Source organism: Muscardinus avellanarius (assembly GCF_963383645.1).
Source record: "Muscardinus avellanarius genome assembly, chromosome: 11".
NCBI lineage: Eukaryota > Metazoa > Chordata > Mammalia > Rodentia > Gliridae > Muscardinus > Muscardinus avellanarius.
The window spans coordinates 80,915,069-80,933,684 of record NC_137797.1 but is presented as its reverse complement, the minus strand read 5'-3'; the positions used below and the strand labels follow the sequence as shown (position 1 = coordinate 80,933,684).

The 18,616-nt window shown below is 35.9% G+C and overlaps 1 protein-coding gene across 3 annotated transcripts in view; it reads left to right on the top strand.

Annotated features, from left to right (window-relative positions):
• CNTN1 (contactin 1) overlaps window positions 1-18,616 on the top strand; it is a gene marked incomplete at both ends in the record, with an annotated part of 193,938 nt that overhangs the window by 55,781 nt on the left and 119,541 nt on the right. For all 3 annotated transcript variants that reach the window (XM_080705114.1, XM_080705115.1, XM_080705116.1), the window contains one exon: window positions 11,950-12,070. In XM_080705114.1, the coding sequence (XP_080561240.1) occupies window positions 11,950-12,070 (121 nt within the window). The remainder of the gene's footprint in view (window positions 1-11,949; window positions 12,071-18,616) is intronic.

The window sequence follows — 18,616 nt, the reverse complement described above, 5'->3', positions numbered from 1 at the left end:
CAGATGCTTCCCCTAATCAGCAAAAACTAGGAGGAAAGGGGCAACAGGAAGAGGTCGAGCTATAGAAAGGGCCCTATAGTGAAGCAACTAAGGTGACCAATCAGAGGGTATGGAATAGGGGAGGATGGAGCCTCTTTAAAACACAGGAGGTACATAAACAAATTATCAAAGTTAATCACCAAACAAGCATGGGATCGAGGAAGGGGGAGGGAATGGGATGGGGGCTGGATGAGGGCTGATTGGATGATGTGTGCTTGTATATCCTCTCAAGTCTTGTACTCCAATGTGATATATGATTACAATGCACAAATAAAAAAAAGAATGTATTATGCTAAATATGGTACAGAAAGTGTTTAGATTTGAGAAATATATTTTTCATACTAGAGCATAATGTTATACTGGACAAAAATAATTTTCCTGTGGATAAACAAGGAAGGAAGGAAGGAAGGAAGGAAAGAAAGACTACAATTTAAAAGAAGTCATTTTAATCTGTTTTGTTCTTCTTGTTTTGGCTCTTTTCTTCTTTCCTTGCCTACCTGCTCACTATTGGCCAAGAAGATGAAGACTGGCCTCGTGCAGTGGCACATGCTTGTAATCCTAGTACTTGAGATGCTGAGACAGAAGGATTGTGGGTTCCAGGCCATTTCCACCATCCACTGCAATTTAGGAAGACCATATTTCAAAATAAAAAATAAACTGGGAGTATATCTCAGAAGTAGAATGCCCCTGGGTTTGCTCTTAATTAGGGGAGAGAGGGAGAGGGAGAGGGAGAGAGGGGGGGAGAAAGAAAGAAAGAGAGTGAGAGAGAGAGAGAGAGAGAGAGAGAGAGAGAGAGAGAGAGAGAGAGATTATCTAGAGTAAGGGGAAAATGCTTAAAATTAAAATTAAGAGATACGGGTTTGGGAGTCATCCTGAAAAAGGCAAGAATCAGATTACAGGTGAAAAAGGAGTAGAAGACTAGGCAGATTTAGAAGAATTTAAGCCCCAAACCTATGGCTGTGAACCTGGAACACCTTTGCTCCCTAAGAGGACTTTGGCCATGTATGGAGATGCTCTTGGCTGTCACAGGGCAGGGGGTTTAGGAGGCTGTGTGTTATGAGCATCTGTTTGGCACAGGTGTTGCTAAATATCCTAACATGTATAGCACAGATTCTTACAACAGAGAATTATCTAGTCTGAACTGTTAATAGTGTGAAGATTAAGAAATACTCTGAAGGAAGATGTAAAGAAAAAGAGACTTCAAAATAAAGGGGCTGACCACTGAAAAGTTCTGAGTGATGTGTTGGAAACAAAGAGAAGCTATATTTTTTGAGCAGATGAATATGTTGGGCACATAAATTATAAACTGTATAAAAGAAAGCTTTTCAAAAGCCACTATGTGTAGTACAATACAAATTTTATGTGCATTGAGAACTTAAGGCATAAGTTTTGAGGGGAAGTAGAAAAGAGGAAGAAATGTATAAAAAGTACATAGGCCTCTGGCATAGTTCTGATGACATAGTGACCCTGATGACATAATTTTCATAATTAGTTGAAATAAGAGTTAAAGAATGGTAGAATTAAATTCACCTCATTCAGAATAACGTGTAACTTTCCTGACACCTTTCCCTACTCTCTTAAGCCTTTAATTAACAGACAGGTTATAAATATTTAATTAGTTCATAGTTAGTTAAAATTTTATTTGTAATTTCCCAGCATAGACACATAATAAGTTTTTATATTCACTAGTTGTGTCTCTCATTGAGCTGGCTCCTTGGAGATCATCATACATCTAGTAGAGACCATGTCAGCTGAAATTCCTCAGTAGAGCTTCCCATAGTTAAAAGTTTAACAAGCAATTGTTGGACACAGTGCTGACTGAACAGAATTAAACATATAGCAAGTGTTTATTGTGTATGTCTATGATATTGGCTTTGCAAGATCTCCAAAATTTATCAAAAGTTAAGTACATATTTTTACATAGAACTTTTTATTTACCTAAGCATCTCTACATTAATTCGGGATTTTTTTTATCATTCTAGCAATATATGTTCTTTGTTACTCTTTGTTGTATTCATAAAAACCTACCTAATTTTCTAGTTTCTTTTAAAGGATGGAGCATTATCTAAGTATGTGGACTTTTGCTCTGGTTTTGCCACTGATAAGCTATAGGACCTTGAGCAAAACAGTCACTCTCAGCCTTGACCTCCACATTTGTCACATAAGGAAGTCTGGCACACATCAGAAATTTTGTAAGCCAATTAAAACAAAAAATGTTTTCTCAGCAGAATCCTTTTTGCAGTGAAAATTTAATTCAGAACCTCAACATATAAGAAAAGATAGTGAGGCCTAGTGTGGTGGTGCATGCCTGTAATCCCTGTACTTGGGGGACAGGAGGATTGCAGGTTCAAGGACAGCCTAAGGAACCATTGTAGAGATTCTCAGCAATCTAGTGAGATCCTACTTCAAAAAAACAACAACAACAACAACAAAAAAAATGAAAGGGCTGGGGGTGTAGCTGGAAGGTAGAATGCCCCTGGTTGGTTCATCTTAAGTAACACACACACACACACAGAGCACACACATAGACACACACATACACACACACACACACACACACAATGATGAGGTTTCTTTAACTAAAGATGAACTTTTACGTCTGCATTTGTGCATGTGTGTCTGTGTAGGCAACCTCTAAGTTTTTCCTATTTCAAAACTCCTACTCTAATCCTTTCACCAAGTTTCCTATGAAGATTCTGAGGGCTCAGAGGCTTGTGGGGACCAATTTGAAAATCATACGAATTAGATGATACCTAAGTTTTATTTTTTATTTTTTTCAACTCTAAAACATAGGTTCTGAATCCAGGGCATTGATGTTTGATGGTTTTTGTTCATCATTCAAAATGTTTAGCAGAGACCTCAAACAAAATTTCCTCTTTCTTGAGTTTTTATTTAAACTGAGCCAGATTGGTAAAAATTGGACCCTTTAGTCATCAATCTCACTGTTTGTTTATATTAAAATTAGCCAACTATAGAAAACTCAATATTTCCACTGATTCTATAGATAGTAACTTCTTAGTAATAATCCTAGAAACCAACTCTTACTTATTTAAAATTTTTATGTCCAGTGACATTCCTTAATATTATTAAGATTTTTATATCTTTAAAACTTCTTAGATTTAGGTAATCTTAATATTGATATATCACTTAAAATAAGACTAGTGATATTAGACATTTCAGAAGTATGACGTTATTTTTAAAGATTCAAGCTACTGTCTTCTGAAGTTGCTGATGAATTGAATAGTACTAATACCATATTATTAGTACTTTGTTTTTCAAGGGTTTAGCATGAGAGATGTAGATAGGCACATAGTAGATAGAAGGGAAGATGAAACTGCTTAGACATTTCAATAAGGTAAATTGAAAAAGGTTTATAAAAGTTGGATCTTTGATTGGCATATGGGTAGCTATTGTCTAATCTTTCTACATTTTTACCATATTTTGGTTTTTTTTGGGGGGTGATACTTGGGTTCCTGGAAACCTTCTACCTTCGGGCTACACTCCCAGACTTATTTTTATATTTTCATTTGGAAACAGGATGAGGCTGGCTTTGAACCTGAACGATCCTCCTGTCTTGTCTCCCAAGCGCGGGAATTACAAGCGCGCACCACCATGCCCAGCCATTGTTTGTGTTTTTTAGTAAGATGACCATTCTAATTAGGATTAGGTGAAATCTCAAGGTAGTTTTGATTTGCATCTCTCTAATTGCTAATGACATTGAACATTTTTTTCACACATTTATTGGACATTTGTATTTCTTCTTTTGTGAAATGTCTATTTCGTTCACATGCCCATATTTTGGGAGGTTACTTATTCTTTTTGTGGTGAATTTTTTGAGTCTTTTGTATATTTTAGACATTAGTCCTCTGTCAGAAGAGTAGCTGGCAAAGATCTCTTTTCTTTGCTGTACATAAGCTTTTCAGTTTAATCCAATTCTGTGTATTAATTCTTATTTTAATATCCTGTGCCTTTGGGGTCTTATTGAGGAAAATTTTATGTTTTACACATTTTTTGTGTGTGGTACTAGGATTCCTGGAAACCCTTCTACCTCCGGGCTACACTCCTAGACCTATTTTATATTTTTATTTGGGAACAGGGTCTCTGAAGCCAGCGCGTGATCCTCCTGTTTCCGCCTCCTAAGCATGGGGATTACAAGCCTGCGCCACCACGCCCAGCATGTTTTACATTTTAATTAGGAAAATTTAGTAAATAAATAAATAATAAATAAATAAAATAATAACATCATTTATGAGAAGTATCACTTTTTTTGTTGTTATTGTTTGCAATACTGGAGATACAACCCAGGGGCATTCTACCTCTGAGCTACACTGCCAGCCCTACTTTTTATTCTTTATTTTGAAACAGGGTCTCACAGAGTTGTAAAGGGTCTCAGTAAGTGGATGAGACTGTTGGCAAACCGAGATCCTCCTGCCTCAGCCTCCCAAGTACTGTGATTACAAATGTGCCCAGCAGTCTTGAGCTCAAAGGGCCGATATGCTGCAGTTGCCAATAGCTTGGCCTGGTGGCACTTGTAATCCTAGCGTTTGGGAAGCTGAGGGCAGGAGGATCCAGGACAATGAAGACCTGCAGCAACTTAGCAAGAAGTGCCATTTCTATTTACAAAATGATGACCCTAGATCCAGTTATATGATCTGGATACAGCTACCTTGGGGACAGCTTGAACTGGTAAAATGAGGACCATGTATTACCTATGGAGCTTTCCACAAGTAGCTTAACTTAAAATCTCCAATGCCTAATTTCTCAACTGGTAATATTAATAGTAAATCCCTGAATGTTATAAAAATGAAATAGGAAAATGTATGTGAAGCTGGGCGTGGTGGCCCATGCTTGTAATCCCAGTAGTTGGGAGGCTGAGATAAGAGGATCACAGGTTCGTGACCAACCTCACCTACTTAGTGAGACCCTGTTTTGAAAATAAAGAATACAAAATAGGGCTGGTGGTATAGCTTGGAGGTACAATGCCCCGAGGTTCAATGTCTAGTAACAAAAAATGATGTTAAGTAGACATTTAAAAAGTATCCCATGAGTTAGATTGTGTTATGATCAAAGTCCCACAATAATGACTTATGAGAGCAGCAGTAGTTGAGGGAGGAGCACTGGTTGCATTACAATAGCAGCAGCATAGAAGTAAAAGTGGTGGTTGTAGTTACAGTGGCATCACATCTTTATCTACAAACTGCAGTTAAAAACAGAACCCATTTCATAGGATAATTTTTAAGAATAAGTGTCCCTGTACATGCAAAACATTTGTAAGGGCCCCTGACACCTGGGCAGCCCCCCTTGAGTATTTGCTATTAGCAGAGATGGTGGGGGTGCTAGCATTTGTAGCTGCATAGGATGTATTTGCTATAGTTATTATTTCTTTAACAAGAAAGCAGTAAAAAAGAACATTTTTATTTTTCATAGATATGATTATTTGCTTATGTTTTTAAATTATGCCCTTGAATAAATGTTTTCTTTTAGCCTTCTATATTTTGTCCCTTAATGCTGAACAAAAATGATTTTAAAAAAGGCTACTTGGAGACAGGAAGATCACAGTTTCAAGGCCAGCCTCAGCAACTTAGGGAGACTCTGTTTCAAAATAAATAATAAAAAGTAATAGGAACATATCTCCAAGGTAGTATGTCCCTGAGTTTAGCCCTCCATAACCAAAAGGAAAAGAAAACCATTATTTGAGCTAAGTTTCATCTAAACTTCTAATATACCATATAGCACATTTCTTTGTTCATTATGATTAATTTCTTTTTAATACAACTTAATCAGATTATTTATATTGTATCAATTATTTTTTAGTTAGTGTTTTGGAGAGGAGGAAGGGGAGAATGAGCATTTTCATGTTGGAAGTCTTTTGATTTAAACTTGGGAAACTTCTAAGTGGTCAACCACATACGTACTTTGGAATATCCCCGAGCTTTGCTATCACAATTTCCAGTATGTGATTCAACTCTCCTCATATGAAGGGAAGATTTTGTAATTCAGCCAAGTTGTGGCTTTTAGCAAAAATACAGGGAGCATTCATATCTAATTTGTGGCTAGAATGTGCTGAGACCAGGATCTTTACTTGCTTTGTAAGCGTTCTGTCAACCACGGAGAGCCTCAGCTTCTCCTGAGGTATGGAAAGTCCTAGAAGCATTTATAAAAATGTCAGGAAAGCCTTTAAATCTACACAATTCCACTGGAAATGATATAGGATATATTTCTTTTGCTTTCTTTCTGAAGAGTTTCGGCACCACACCTTCTCCAAGTATAGAGTATAGAGCAAATTAGAATAAAATTTAGTTCTTTATTATTGCTTTATACAAGTAAGTCTATCATTACCTACCTATGGCCTTATGTTTAAACAGAGCTGATTTTAAAATGAGTTTAACATTAAACTTCTATAATGGTTTAATTGAAAGTTGTGAAAGGGTTTACTGCAAAGACTCAAGTATAAATTTGATATAATATTTTAGAATAAAATAGTTTGTATTTTTATTACATGTGGCAATATAAAAAGACTACTATTCCTATCAATAAAATAAGTGGTTATATAAACATTATTATGTTTTAAAATGAGATTTTATCAATGTAAGACTAGCCATTTCATTAAGAAAATATTAGATATATAACACATAATTGTTTTGGTTTTATTGTTTTGTTTTGTTTTTTGGTGGTACTGGGGTTCCTGGAAACCCTTCTACCTCCTGGCTACACTCCCAGGCCTATTTTATATTTTATTTGGAAACGGGGTCTCTTAAGCCAGCGAGGCTGGCTTTGAACCTGTGTGATCCTCCTGTCTCAGCCTCCCAAGCATGGGGATTACAAGCATGCACCACCATGCCCGGCTTCACATAATTGTTTTTAAAAGAGCAATACTACACCCTTTTAAATTTCATGTTATTTTGCTCTCAATATTCTCATTGTAAAGTTGGACAAGAAAAATATTTGTAGTTGAATAATTGAAAAGGTTATTCAACTATTCTTTTTAAGTCCTTGAGAAAATTGAAATGTAATAATTATAAAAGTTCTTAGATGAATTCTAATTAGAGTTAGGCCAAATTGAATGGACACAGTCCCCAAGACAATCTTTACTTCTGAGAGAACTGACAAGTTCAAGAGGTTACCAAAATCATCCTTAGTTTCCATCTGCACTAGAACATAAGCAGGGAACCCTGTGAAGCTATACTATTCAAGGTTACAGTTACTTACAGGAAAGGATTCAGGTTAAAAACTAGAAAGGAGTTCATAGGGTGATTCCAGGAGAAGTAAGGACCACGAAGCTTCCAATGCCTTCTCCCTATAGATCAAATGCATTACTCTACCATCTGTAGTATTTGATGGTATGCACAAAGTATCACCAACCCAGGAAGCTTACCTAAGCCTTAATGTCCAAAGTGTTTATTAGGACTTTATCATGATGGATTGATTTCCTCCTGATTAAGTTCAGTCTCTAGGTTCACTGATACCATGTAGCCCAAGGCCCCATCTTTCTGGCACAATCAGCTCCTATTCTAAGATTCGACAGTATAGCTAACTCCCACACTCTAAATCATGTTGTTAGATTCTCCAGTACGACCTGGTCCCTGCTCTGTAACCAGCTCCTACTCTAAGATTATACAAGTGTGGCTGACCTCCATTTTAAACCACATTGTTAAACTATCTGGTATAATTCAAAACCACCAGGCAAAGAAAGATGTTAAAGATAACCTTCCAAAATGAGGGCAAAGGCCAGACCTCTCTTTGTGCAAATGCCAAGATCTTACTGCACAAATGTGTTGAAAACTAAAATATTTCAGTTTTCTTATAGATTAATGATGTCCTTTCTTTCTATAAGTATGTTTTTTAAAAACATCTATATTTTCTCATAAAACTAGTTTATAAGTAATGTAAAATATGTTATTCATGGATAGTTAATAGGAAAATAATAATAATAGTTCACATTTCAGCTACTTAATCTTAATAGCATCATTATCTGACCTGAAAAATGTTATGTAAAATTACTAAAATAAGGATTCTTTCATTAAAACATTTAGATCACCTTAGGTAATAGTTATTTAATAATTTATTTATTTAATATTTATTGATGAATTCATCTTATGTGGCATATATGACATGAAGTACATTGTGTGCAATACTAAATAAACCCAGCCCCTCCCTCAAAGAATTGCAGTTTACTCAAAGAATGACCAGCCTCACAATTATAGTAGAATGCAATAGTGACAATGAAACTGTACAAGGCCAACACCTGACCTAGGCTTCCAATTCAAGAGAAGGAAGGAGCAGCTATAATCTGCATTGAATCTGACTGAGTAATAAGAGAAGGAGGTGAGGCAGTGAAGGCAGATTTGAGATGTGCAAGCTGTAATTGCAAGGGCTGCAAGCAAGAACTCCTGGAGAAGTATGAGATGCTCATGGCCTCGGGGGGCACAGGGGGTAGGTGCAGGGAAAGTCTGAAGAGGTAGCAAGAGTGTGTGGCAGCAAAAGGATACAGGGATGTTGAAGCAGAGGGAGAGAAGGGGACGCGGGGACAGGTATAATCCTCAAGGCCACACCCCAGTGACCTGCCTTCTCCACCCAAGCCTCCATCTGCCTATATTTCCACCTAATAATGTCATCTAAATTATTAATCCATCAATAGATTTGTCCACTGATGAGATTGGAATTCTTACAATTCAATTATTTTAGCTCTCAATTTTTACATTGCCAACACATGAACTTTCCTAGGAATATTCTGTATCCAAAATATAACAAATTGCTACCTAATTGTGGCTGAAAAGAAGTGAGAATGTATTATCTTAAGGGAAAATGCCCAAATTCTTAATAATGAGTGTGACTAGTTTATGTGAACATGTGTGTTTGACATGATCATGTTCCTGGTGCACCTCTGTGGACTTATGCAACACAGGGATGCAGAGAAACTTCTTATTTACAAAAAGTAACAGTCTGACAGGTGGATGAACTTTAATAAAGTAATTATACATGTAATTTATCACAATTGAGGTAGGTAATTTGTCATAAGATTCAAAGTTGTTGTGATAAAGTATGGCAAGGACCCCCCTAGTCCAGAGAAAGTGGGAAGGTTTGCTCTAGGACATGATTTGAACTGGTGTTGTCAGGGTGGAAGGGGAAATATGTTATTTAGGTAAAGGCAGTAAGGAGTTGAAAGCACCATGGAAAGCTCGGAATAAGAGGACGAGATGAACTTGTGGTTCTACTTGGAGGGTGGCATGTAAGGCCAGTGCTAGCACCAGATGAGCAGGGATCTAAGATGAAGCCTGACCAGTGGAAGCAGTTTGGCTGCTAGATGCTGATGACTAGGAGGCATTTTAAAGCTTTCAGTTTGTTTTCCTTTATAGAGATGGGTGGGCTGTACACAGCTGCCTTTGTTGTTATTGGTAAATTGTATTATACATCATAATGAGGATCACGTAGAAACATACATGCACACAGTACTTTGCATTAAAAGATCATTCTGCTCAGGCATGGTGTTGTATGCCTATAATTCTAGTATTTGTAAAGTTGAGACAAGAGGATCATAGGTTTGAGGCCAGCCTCAGCAACTTAGCCAGACCCTATTTAAAAAAAAAAAAGAAAAGGACAGAAGGTGTAGCTCAGAGGTAGAATGGTTTTGGGTTCAATCCCCAGTACACTACCAAGGAGAACCAAAAACAATCAAACAATAGCAAAAACCCCACAAACGGTTATTCTGTGTAACAGGGGAAAAAAGAGTCAAGTGGTCCCAGGGGGTATCAAATAGGACATGGCTGGTCAGGGCAGAAGCAGTAGCAATGAAAAAGAACGGATAAATTCAAGATTTATGACAGACATGAAAGGAAGCTGAAGAAGGGGAGGGATCAAAGCTCCTACAGAGTCATGGGTGACCAGAAAATCTTAGTATTTAATGAGAAATGTCCAATTCTACTAAGAGGTTAAGGGCAATGTGTTAAGAGGTGGGATCCAGATTAGAACTGACTGAGGAGCAAGAGATGAAGACATGGAAAAACTAAATGCAGAAAGTAACATTTAGAAGAAATGGTGTTTTTTAAATCTAAGCAACTATTGAGGATTTAAGTGGCATAACATGAAGCAAAGAAAAAAAATTTGTTTCTCAGGGAAAGAAGAAAAGAGAGAAAAAAGAGAGAGGAGTACCTGTGGGTGCCGGCCCAAATGGTAGGGTACTGGGAGAGGTGAAGAGGTGAAGGCTATTGGAAGATCTCTAATAAAAATATTACTAACAAGGCTTCTGAGAACAGAAACAGATAGCAAAAGATATTTTTAATGATAATTTGCAGTACCGTATAGGATACAAATAGTTTCATTCTGTCACTTTCAATTATTCAGGAGACCACTTTACCAGTGGGTTTTATGATGAAATAGAGGAAAAAGACTAAATTTTTAATCCAGAGCTATTTCATATAATCACAGAATAAACACACATAATAAATATACCGAAGGAACAGAAAACAAAAATTTCCCTACCCCAGGAATTTATAGGAATCTTAAAACTGTTTCATTTTAACCAATCTAAACAGGAAGATCTCAACAGACACAAAATTATATTATTTCTTACTATGTATTTACTAATACTGGTTAATATTAAGGAAGAAGATGTGTGCACACCTGAAGAGTTCTGTATATGGAGATGTTAGTATTCTGTTTCAAACAACTGTAAACCAATCTTCTCAGATTATAACTAACTGTTATTCTTAACCTCATCGATTAAGATTGAATTACAAACCCAAATGGTTTCTGAACCAAGACCATATGAAAAGGGTCCTGGTAGACCCTATAATGAATTACTTGGCTACTCTTTAAACCTCAAATTTATTGTTAATAATGTGGACATAATAAGACCTATATCAGAGGGGGTTGTAATTATAAGGGAATGAAAGGAAATAACGTTAACACACACACACACACACACACACACACAGAAGGCCTGGTGTAGAAAGAAATCATTTAATAAATGTTGACTATTTTTAGAAATTATACTGAGATAATGTCTTATCACAAGCCAAATTCTCTCAAGCCTCTTTAAAAAATATATGTATCATATCAGGAGCATTGGTGCACACCTGTATCCCCAGTACTTGGGAATCCAAGACAGTAGGATCAAAGGTTTGAGGCCAGCCTTAGCAACTTAGTAAAACTTTTTTTACTTTGAAAAAATAAAAAAATAAAAAAATAAAACGGGATGGGGGTGTAGTTCAGAGGTGGAGAAGCCCTGGTTTCGATTGCCAGAATCAATGCAAATATGTACATATTTGTATTAAAAATACCTGTGACTGTGTGTGTGTGTGTGTGTGTGTGTGTGTACTGAACATTCCTCCTAGTACTGGGAATAGAGTACTGAGCAAAACAAAAATCTTCATCCTCATGTAGCTTATATGTTGATGACAAAGTATATGTTAGTAGACTTGTCCATTTTGACAATTTCTTCAAACTTCTATAATCTTCGTGAAATGAATTGTAGCACATATTGAAATTTGCGAATTAAAGCAGCTTTGCAAAATCAAATGAACAATTATTTTCAGTTATATAGTATTTATTAAATATACATTGACATTTAGCAGTATGATTATTAAACATTAACATTAATATTTAAAAGATTTCAGTAAGATAGTTTCATTCCTAAAATTCTTCTCTGAACAGCTCTCTGATTGTGAAATAGAAATCATAGAATGTAAAATATATTGAATCTTTAAATTAATATTCAGTAATTTTATTTTTCAGTTGCGAAGCTGAAGCCTAGATTATAAATAGAGCAAGGACGATTTGTGTTAGCATATCTAAAACAGATGCTTACAAATGGTTTTATTTTGTTAGAGGAAAAAGTACCTTTTCACTCTAAAACCCATATAATTGGAGAAAAAATATTCTGACCAGAATGATTGCTGTTTTTGCTAACAGCTGGATGCCAACGGTGAACTGCTCATCCGGAATGCCCAGCTAAAACATGCGGGAAGGTACACCTGCACCGCCCAGACAATTGTGGATAATTCGTCAGCTTCAGCTGACCTTGTTGTGAGAGGTAAGAGTTTCACAATTTGAAAAATCACAAAAATTCTCAGTATTTGACTTGCATAAATGTGTACAATCTTCTGGTAACTCGCTATTTTCAGATTCTTATATATGCAGAGTCTCAACACCATGCCTCAGAATGTGTCTTGGCTTCTTACCCCTGCCTAAGAGTGATATACCAGTAGAAAACACAACAGATTATTTTTATTTAACTACTTATCTTTGAGAAAGTTGTACCACAGACCTACAGCTGAGCGTGCTTTAAACTTGACACTCATTCAAAATAATAGAATTCCTCTGTTCCTGCTAATTCTCTACTCCCGCTAATACACTTTTAGTATGCTTAGTGGTAAGTGTTCAGTTTTCAGGGAAAAGTATACTGATACCATTTACTATAACTTCAAATACTATTTATTATTATCATCTTAGAATAGAAAGCTCATTTATACATCTATCGTGTTTCTATTTATTGCTTGTTATCAAACTAGTGCTTTCGTTTTAATAAATAATGTGATTGGGAATGTGAGAAAATATGTCTTTGTTGAAAGTGCCTGTTTCTGGCCTCTGTGTAGTGGAGAGGCCACTTGGAGCTCGACCTACCTTGTTAATTGGCTCTCTGCCTATGGAACAAAGACTATTTCATTTAGCTAAGTAAGTACCCAAGATGTTCTGTGCATTCACATTCACACTGTGTGTGCGCACACGTGTGTGTGTGTGTGTGTGTGTGTGTGTGTGTGTGTGTTACTGGAGAACTCAGGGGTATTCTACCATTGATCTATACTTACAGCCCTTTTTATTTACTATTTTAAAACAGGGTTACATTAAATTACTGAGGGTGGCCTCAAACCTGTGATCCTCCTGTCTTAGCCTCCCAAGTACTGGGTGTATGCTACTACACCCAGCAAGACCGCTTCTTTTAATGTCTTACCATTTCTTGTTACCAATTTGAAAATCCAACTAACTCATGAAAAAGCTGTAGCATTAGCTGGGTGTGGGGTGGCATACACTTGTAATCCCAGTACTTGGGGGGCTGAGAGAGGAGGATCCAGATTCGTGGCCAGCCTCAACTAGTTAATGAGGCCCTCAGCAACATAGTGAGACCCTGTTTCAAAATAATGAATAAAAAATTGGGCTGGGGGGGGTATAGCACAGAGGTAGAATGTCCCTGGATTCAATCTCCAGCACCACACACACACACACACACACACACACACACACACACACACACACACACAAAAGCTGTGGTGTTTCTATATGTTTCTTTAATGATGTTCACACCAATCACTGCCCAAATCTTACCCATCCTTCAGGGTTTAGCTCACATATCATTAAATTCAGGAATCCTTCTCTAGTGTCTCAAATATGACTTCTTATCTTCTGATAACATTTACTACATTCACTATTGGGTTTTATGGAAATCTAGTCATGAGTTGTCTCCAAAAATAATGTTATAAAATTAATATTTAATAAATTGCATATTTCTTTCCACAGTTTTATAACTCTCTTAACTCTGTCTCAAGGTCATATTAAAGTTTCAATGTTTTTAAAATTTTACCTATTAGAAATATTTATTGACCATTACTTAGATGATATTTTACATTTAAATTTTGTATAAATAGATGGTAAATGAAATACGTATTTTATGTTTATTTAAATATCCCTTCCTGATCCTGATTAGTATAGTTAATTTAATATTATATAACTCCTAAGTTCTCTTATACAGCAATATTAACATGGAATTTCCAACAACATAGAATAATACTAAAAAGCATTTATTCCAGTTGAATTTGTTTTCTAATAGTAATAGGAAATCTAGCTGGAATTTTTTAAAATTTGCGGGTCTGGGGATGGAACCCAGGGACATTCGACCTCCGAGCTACACCTCCTGCCCTATTTTTTATTCTTTATTTTGAAACAGGGTCTCACTGAGTTGCAGAGGGCCTTACTAAGTAGCTGAAGCTACCCACGAACCGTGATCCTCCTGTCTCAGCCTCCCGAATGCTGGGATTACAAGCGTGCACCACCACACCCGGCTTTCTAGCTGGAATTTTTAGTGTTAATAATATAAGAATTTATTCCACAGACCACTAATTCAAGAGTAAACACAACTGTAAGGCTACAAAACCTTAAGTTAGAGAACGTTTCTTTAGGTTTAATGTGTCCAGAGTATTTTGTTTTCTGGGATATTATTGTTTTCAAGAGTTAGTAGGGAAACTAGTACATTCACTGTGTTTTCTAGATTGCCACAAACCATTAAGCCATCAGTGGCCTAAGTGTAAATTTAGTTGAAATTGTTTACATATTAGAAGAATAAGCACTAATGTTACAATATGGGTTATATTACAGTGTATGGTACTATTGCATATAGTAATAGTATCATGCAATTACATATAGTAAGCTCATTGTAGTAATTCTATAGAATATTCTATAGTATTCAGAGGGAAGAGACTGTTTTACAAATATGAGAATCGTAACGATATTATCCACACATACTTAGGTAACTGATAATCAACATGATATATATTTTTGCAGAGCTAAAGCCAATAAAGAGGCTATTGCTGGTATTATGTGGAAATAAAGGTATTTTTTTTCTAAAGCCTTTTTTATTCCCAGGAAAAATGCCTTACAGCAACAGAACCTGGCAGGTATACTCAACAGAAGCATGATGTAGCATTTAAAATTATTGCACTACAATAGAATGCTAATAAAACTATGCAGGTTAAAAGAAAGTATTGCTTAGCGCCAATAAAGTCTGTAGTCATAATCATTTCCCAAGCTTTATTTCTAATAAAAGAAAAGGTATTCACTTCATGTTAAGAGAAAATTTTAATTAAAATGACAAATTTCTGTGGAGCTTTTGTAAAAAAATAAATCTAATGTAGATTTTCCTCAATGCTTTCTATATTGAAATCAAAGGATATGTGACTAAACAATTTCCTTTTCTTATAATAGTAGTAATATACAAGACCTATTCTGACTTAAGCTACATTACTATTAGCCCATTTGTCCACTTAATTATAATTCTGCTTTGAGTTCAGGAAGTCATAACCCAGAGTCCATGGACAGGCCTCAAAGGGACCATGAAACTACTGAAATTTTACGTAAAATTCCATGTGTCTGTACATTTTTCTGGGAAGAGGATTTATAAAATTTTTCAGTTTTTTTTTAGCCGACAATGGTCCAAAATCATTAAAAGCATTGATATATACTTTACTTTCCCCCATCCATATCAAGACTTTCTGAAAATAGAAAAATTGATAAAAGAATAAACAATTCATTTCACTATAAAACATATCCGCACTGTATATACTACCCACCTGTTACTCTCTTAGTAGCTATCATGGTATTATATTAACTGTTCCTGTAGTATAGTGCTTATATTCATGTTACCCTTATTGTACTTAATTGTGCTCTATTAGTTATCATTGTTTATTGTGCCTGATTTAAATATTAAACTTTGTATATGAAGAAAATGTGTGTGTGTGTGTGTGTGTGTGTGTGTGTGTGTGTGTGTATGGTTTGGTATATATGTGGTTATATGATTTGGTATTATCTACAGTGTAGGCATTCACTGTGGGCCTTAGAATATATCTTCTGTGAATAAGTGAGGCACTACTTCATATAGTAAACATTAGATTATGTAAGAACTTGCCAATTTGAGATGTGCTCATTATAATTCATATTCAGATACAAGTAATCTGAACTGCAGATACTGAAATTGGTGCTGTGAGAAGGACAGTGAGCATTGCCAAGGGGAAAGCAATTTCCTCTGAGGAGCACTAAAATTGTTTTTGATAATGAAACCAACTTGATAAATAAACTTCTATACTCTATCAGAACCCTGAAATATAAGTATAAATATTCATAAATAAATAAAACTATAGATTTCCTTTAGACTATCTTACCTTGAAGGAAATGAATACACAGCAAAAAGTATTGCTGTCTTCTACAGGGAGTGTGTTTGTGTGTGTGTCTGTGTGTGTGTGTGTGTGTGTGTGTGTGAGAGAGAGAGAGAGAGAGAGAGAGAGAGAGAGAGAGAGAGAGAGAGAATATTTATAATTGTGAGTGGCCAAGTGTGGGTATATGTGTAAAGTTTGGTGAAAGTAATTTGTATGATAAGAAAAAAATTGTGTTTTAGGCTTGTGCCTTTTTAATATACTTTTTAGGCACATTTTAATTTTACATCATAATGAGGTTCAGTGTACTAGAAAAATACATGCACAGAGTACTTGGTATGGCCAAGGCCTCTTCCCTCTAGATCCTACCCTAGTGTCTCCCTTTCCCTGTGTATATTATTGAGATCCATATTGATAACTTTCTATGTATGTAGCATTATTTGAACTGTTTCCTTCAAGTCTCCTCCCTTCCCGCCTCACTTCCATAATCTTTTTCCACTATTCTACTTGTATCACTCCTCATTCATCTCAAGTCCTTTATTTCCCAATTTCTCTCTATTTTCCACATATGAGAGAAAAAATTATTTCAGAATAGAAATAGGCAGTTAAATCTGAGTACCTCTGTGTCAGTCTATTTTCCATTGCTACCCAAAATGTCTGAAGTTGAATAATATATAAAGAAAAACCATGTGCGAGCTCACAGTTTTGGAGGTTCCATTGCATGGTATTGGCACTGGCACAGCTCTGAGATGGACCTCATGGAAGATGGTATCGTAATGGCAGAAGTATATGTGAGAGGGAGAGAGCACATGACACGGCTGGAAGCCAGAGAGAATTCAAGGATCAGATTCACCTTTTCATGACAACTCAGTCTAATGGAACAACTATCTCACTCCATGACTTCAGTATCAGGCATGAAGAGGGCAGCAGTGGTCTAATTACTTTGCAGGAGGCTTCGCCTCTTAAAGTCCACCACCTCCCAACATCACCACATGGGGAAACCGAGCTTCTCACGTATGAATCTTTGGGGAACACACACAACCCATATCCAAACCATAGTAGCTTCTGAATATAAAACTGAAATTGAGCATAGGACAAACATAGTGAGGGTAAATAAGGATACTGGCTTTGATTTCATGAAACATTTTACTTAAAGAAAATTTACTTCCCCTTTGTGTCAAGTATGGTGAGATTGAGAAATAAATAGCAGTAATTTTTGTCAACTGAAGATAATCCATTAAAAGTAGCCTCAATAATACAATATGAGACATCTCTTATAGCAGCCACAAATCTTTACCTATGGAAAGTGGTTGTGCTTAAAGTTATTTAATCATTAATTGGGTCCAAAGATACAGAAGAGACCAGAACAGTGGGATGCATTGTCTGACTCTCCAGCTATGCAACAACTTCAAATCATGGACTCATAGGACCTAATAATGATCACTTTTCTTTTGCAAAGGTCTCTTTTTATATCAATTTTAGCTGTTCACTTTGGAAATATTTCTGCTAAGCTTTCACAGTTAAATTATTTTGTGAGAATTACCTTTCTTCAAACAGTATTGTCTTAGAATTAAAGTTGGAAATGTAGATAAATACAGATTCATCCTTATAGTGCTGACAAAAGCAAAAGATTACTCTTCTTGAAGTAGGACACCTTCAACCCACATTTCTCACGATTCCAACAAATTTAGATAAATCCAGTAGGAAATTATTCAAAAATTACAACTCACATAAGGAAATAACCCATGATAAGAGACAAAATGAGAAAACAAAAATAAGAATTTAAGGCTAGAGTGCAGTTAGAGTATAGTCATTGAATTAATAATAAATTTAACTGTGCTGAAGCTAAAACCATTAAAGATGTTACAAAGGAAATGGTAAAAATGAGATGAAAATAGTGTATTTTAAAATTGCAGTGGTTTGGAAAAATAGAAATACCGACAGATGATTAATATAATTATTAAAGATAAAAACTCAATAGATAGTTTAAACAACATAACAATTACAGATTGAGTGAATTACAGAACTAAAAGATAGATATGAGGAAATCACCACATTTCAACAATAAAGATTATAAGAAATTATGAAAAAAGATTAAGACACCGAGGATATAACTGGACACAGCAGCACACACTTGTAGTCCTAGCTACTCAGGAAGTTGAGGCAGGAGGGTCACTTGAGCCCGGGGTATTTAAGACTAGCCTGAGCAACATAGAAAAACCCCAACTAAAAGGGCATTGAAGATATAATTAAAAATTAATATTTGTCAAATTAGATTACCAGAAGAAGCATTAGATAAGTATGAGAGAAACGATTTTCAAAAAGATAATGATTACAAATTTAGTAACAGTAACAAACACGAATTTTCATATTCAAGAATCCGAATGCACCAATAAAAGTAGAGTAAAAATAAACTCATTCTGTTAAGTTTAAAACATATAGAAGGCTGGGTGTGGTGGCGCACACTTGTAATCCCCGCGCTTGGGAGGCGGAGACAGGAGGATCGCGCAGGTTCGTAGCCAGCCACGCTGTTTTAAGAGACCCTGTTTAAAAAAATATAAAATAGGTCTGGGAGTGTGGTTCGGAGGTAGAAGGGCTTCCAGGAACCCCAGTACCACACACACACACACACACAAAAAATATATATATATATATAGAAG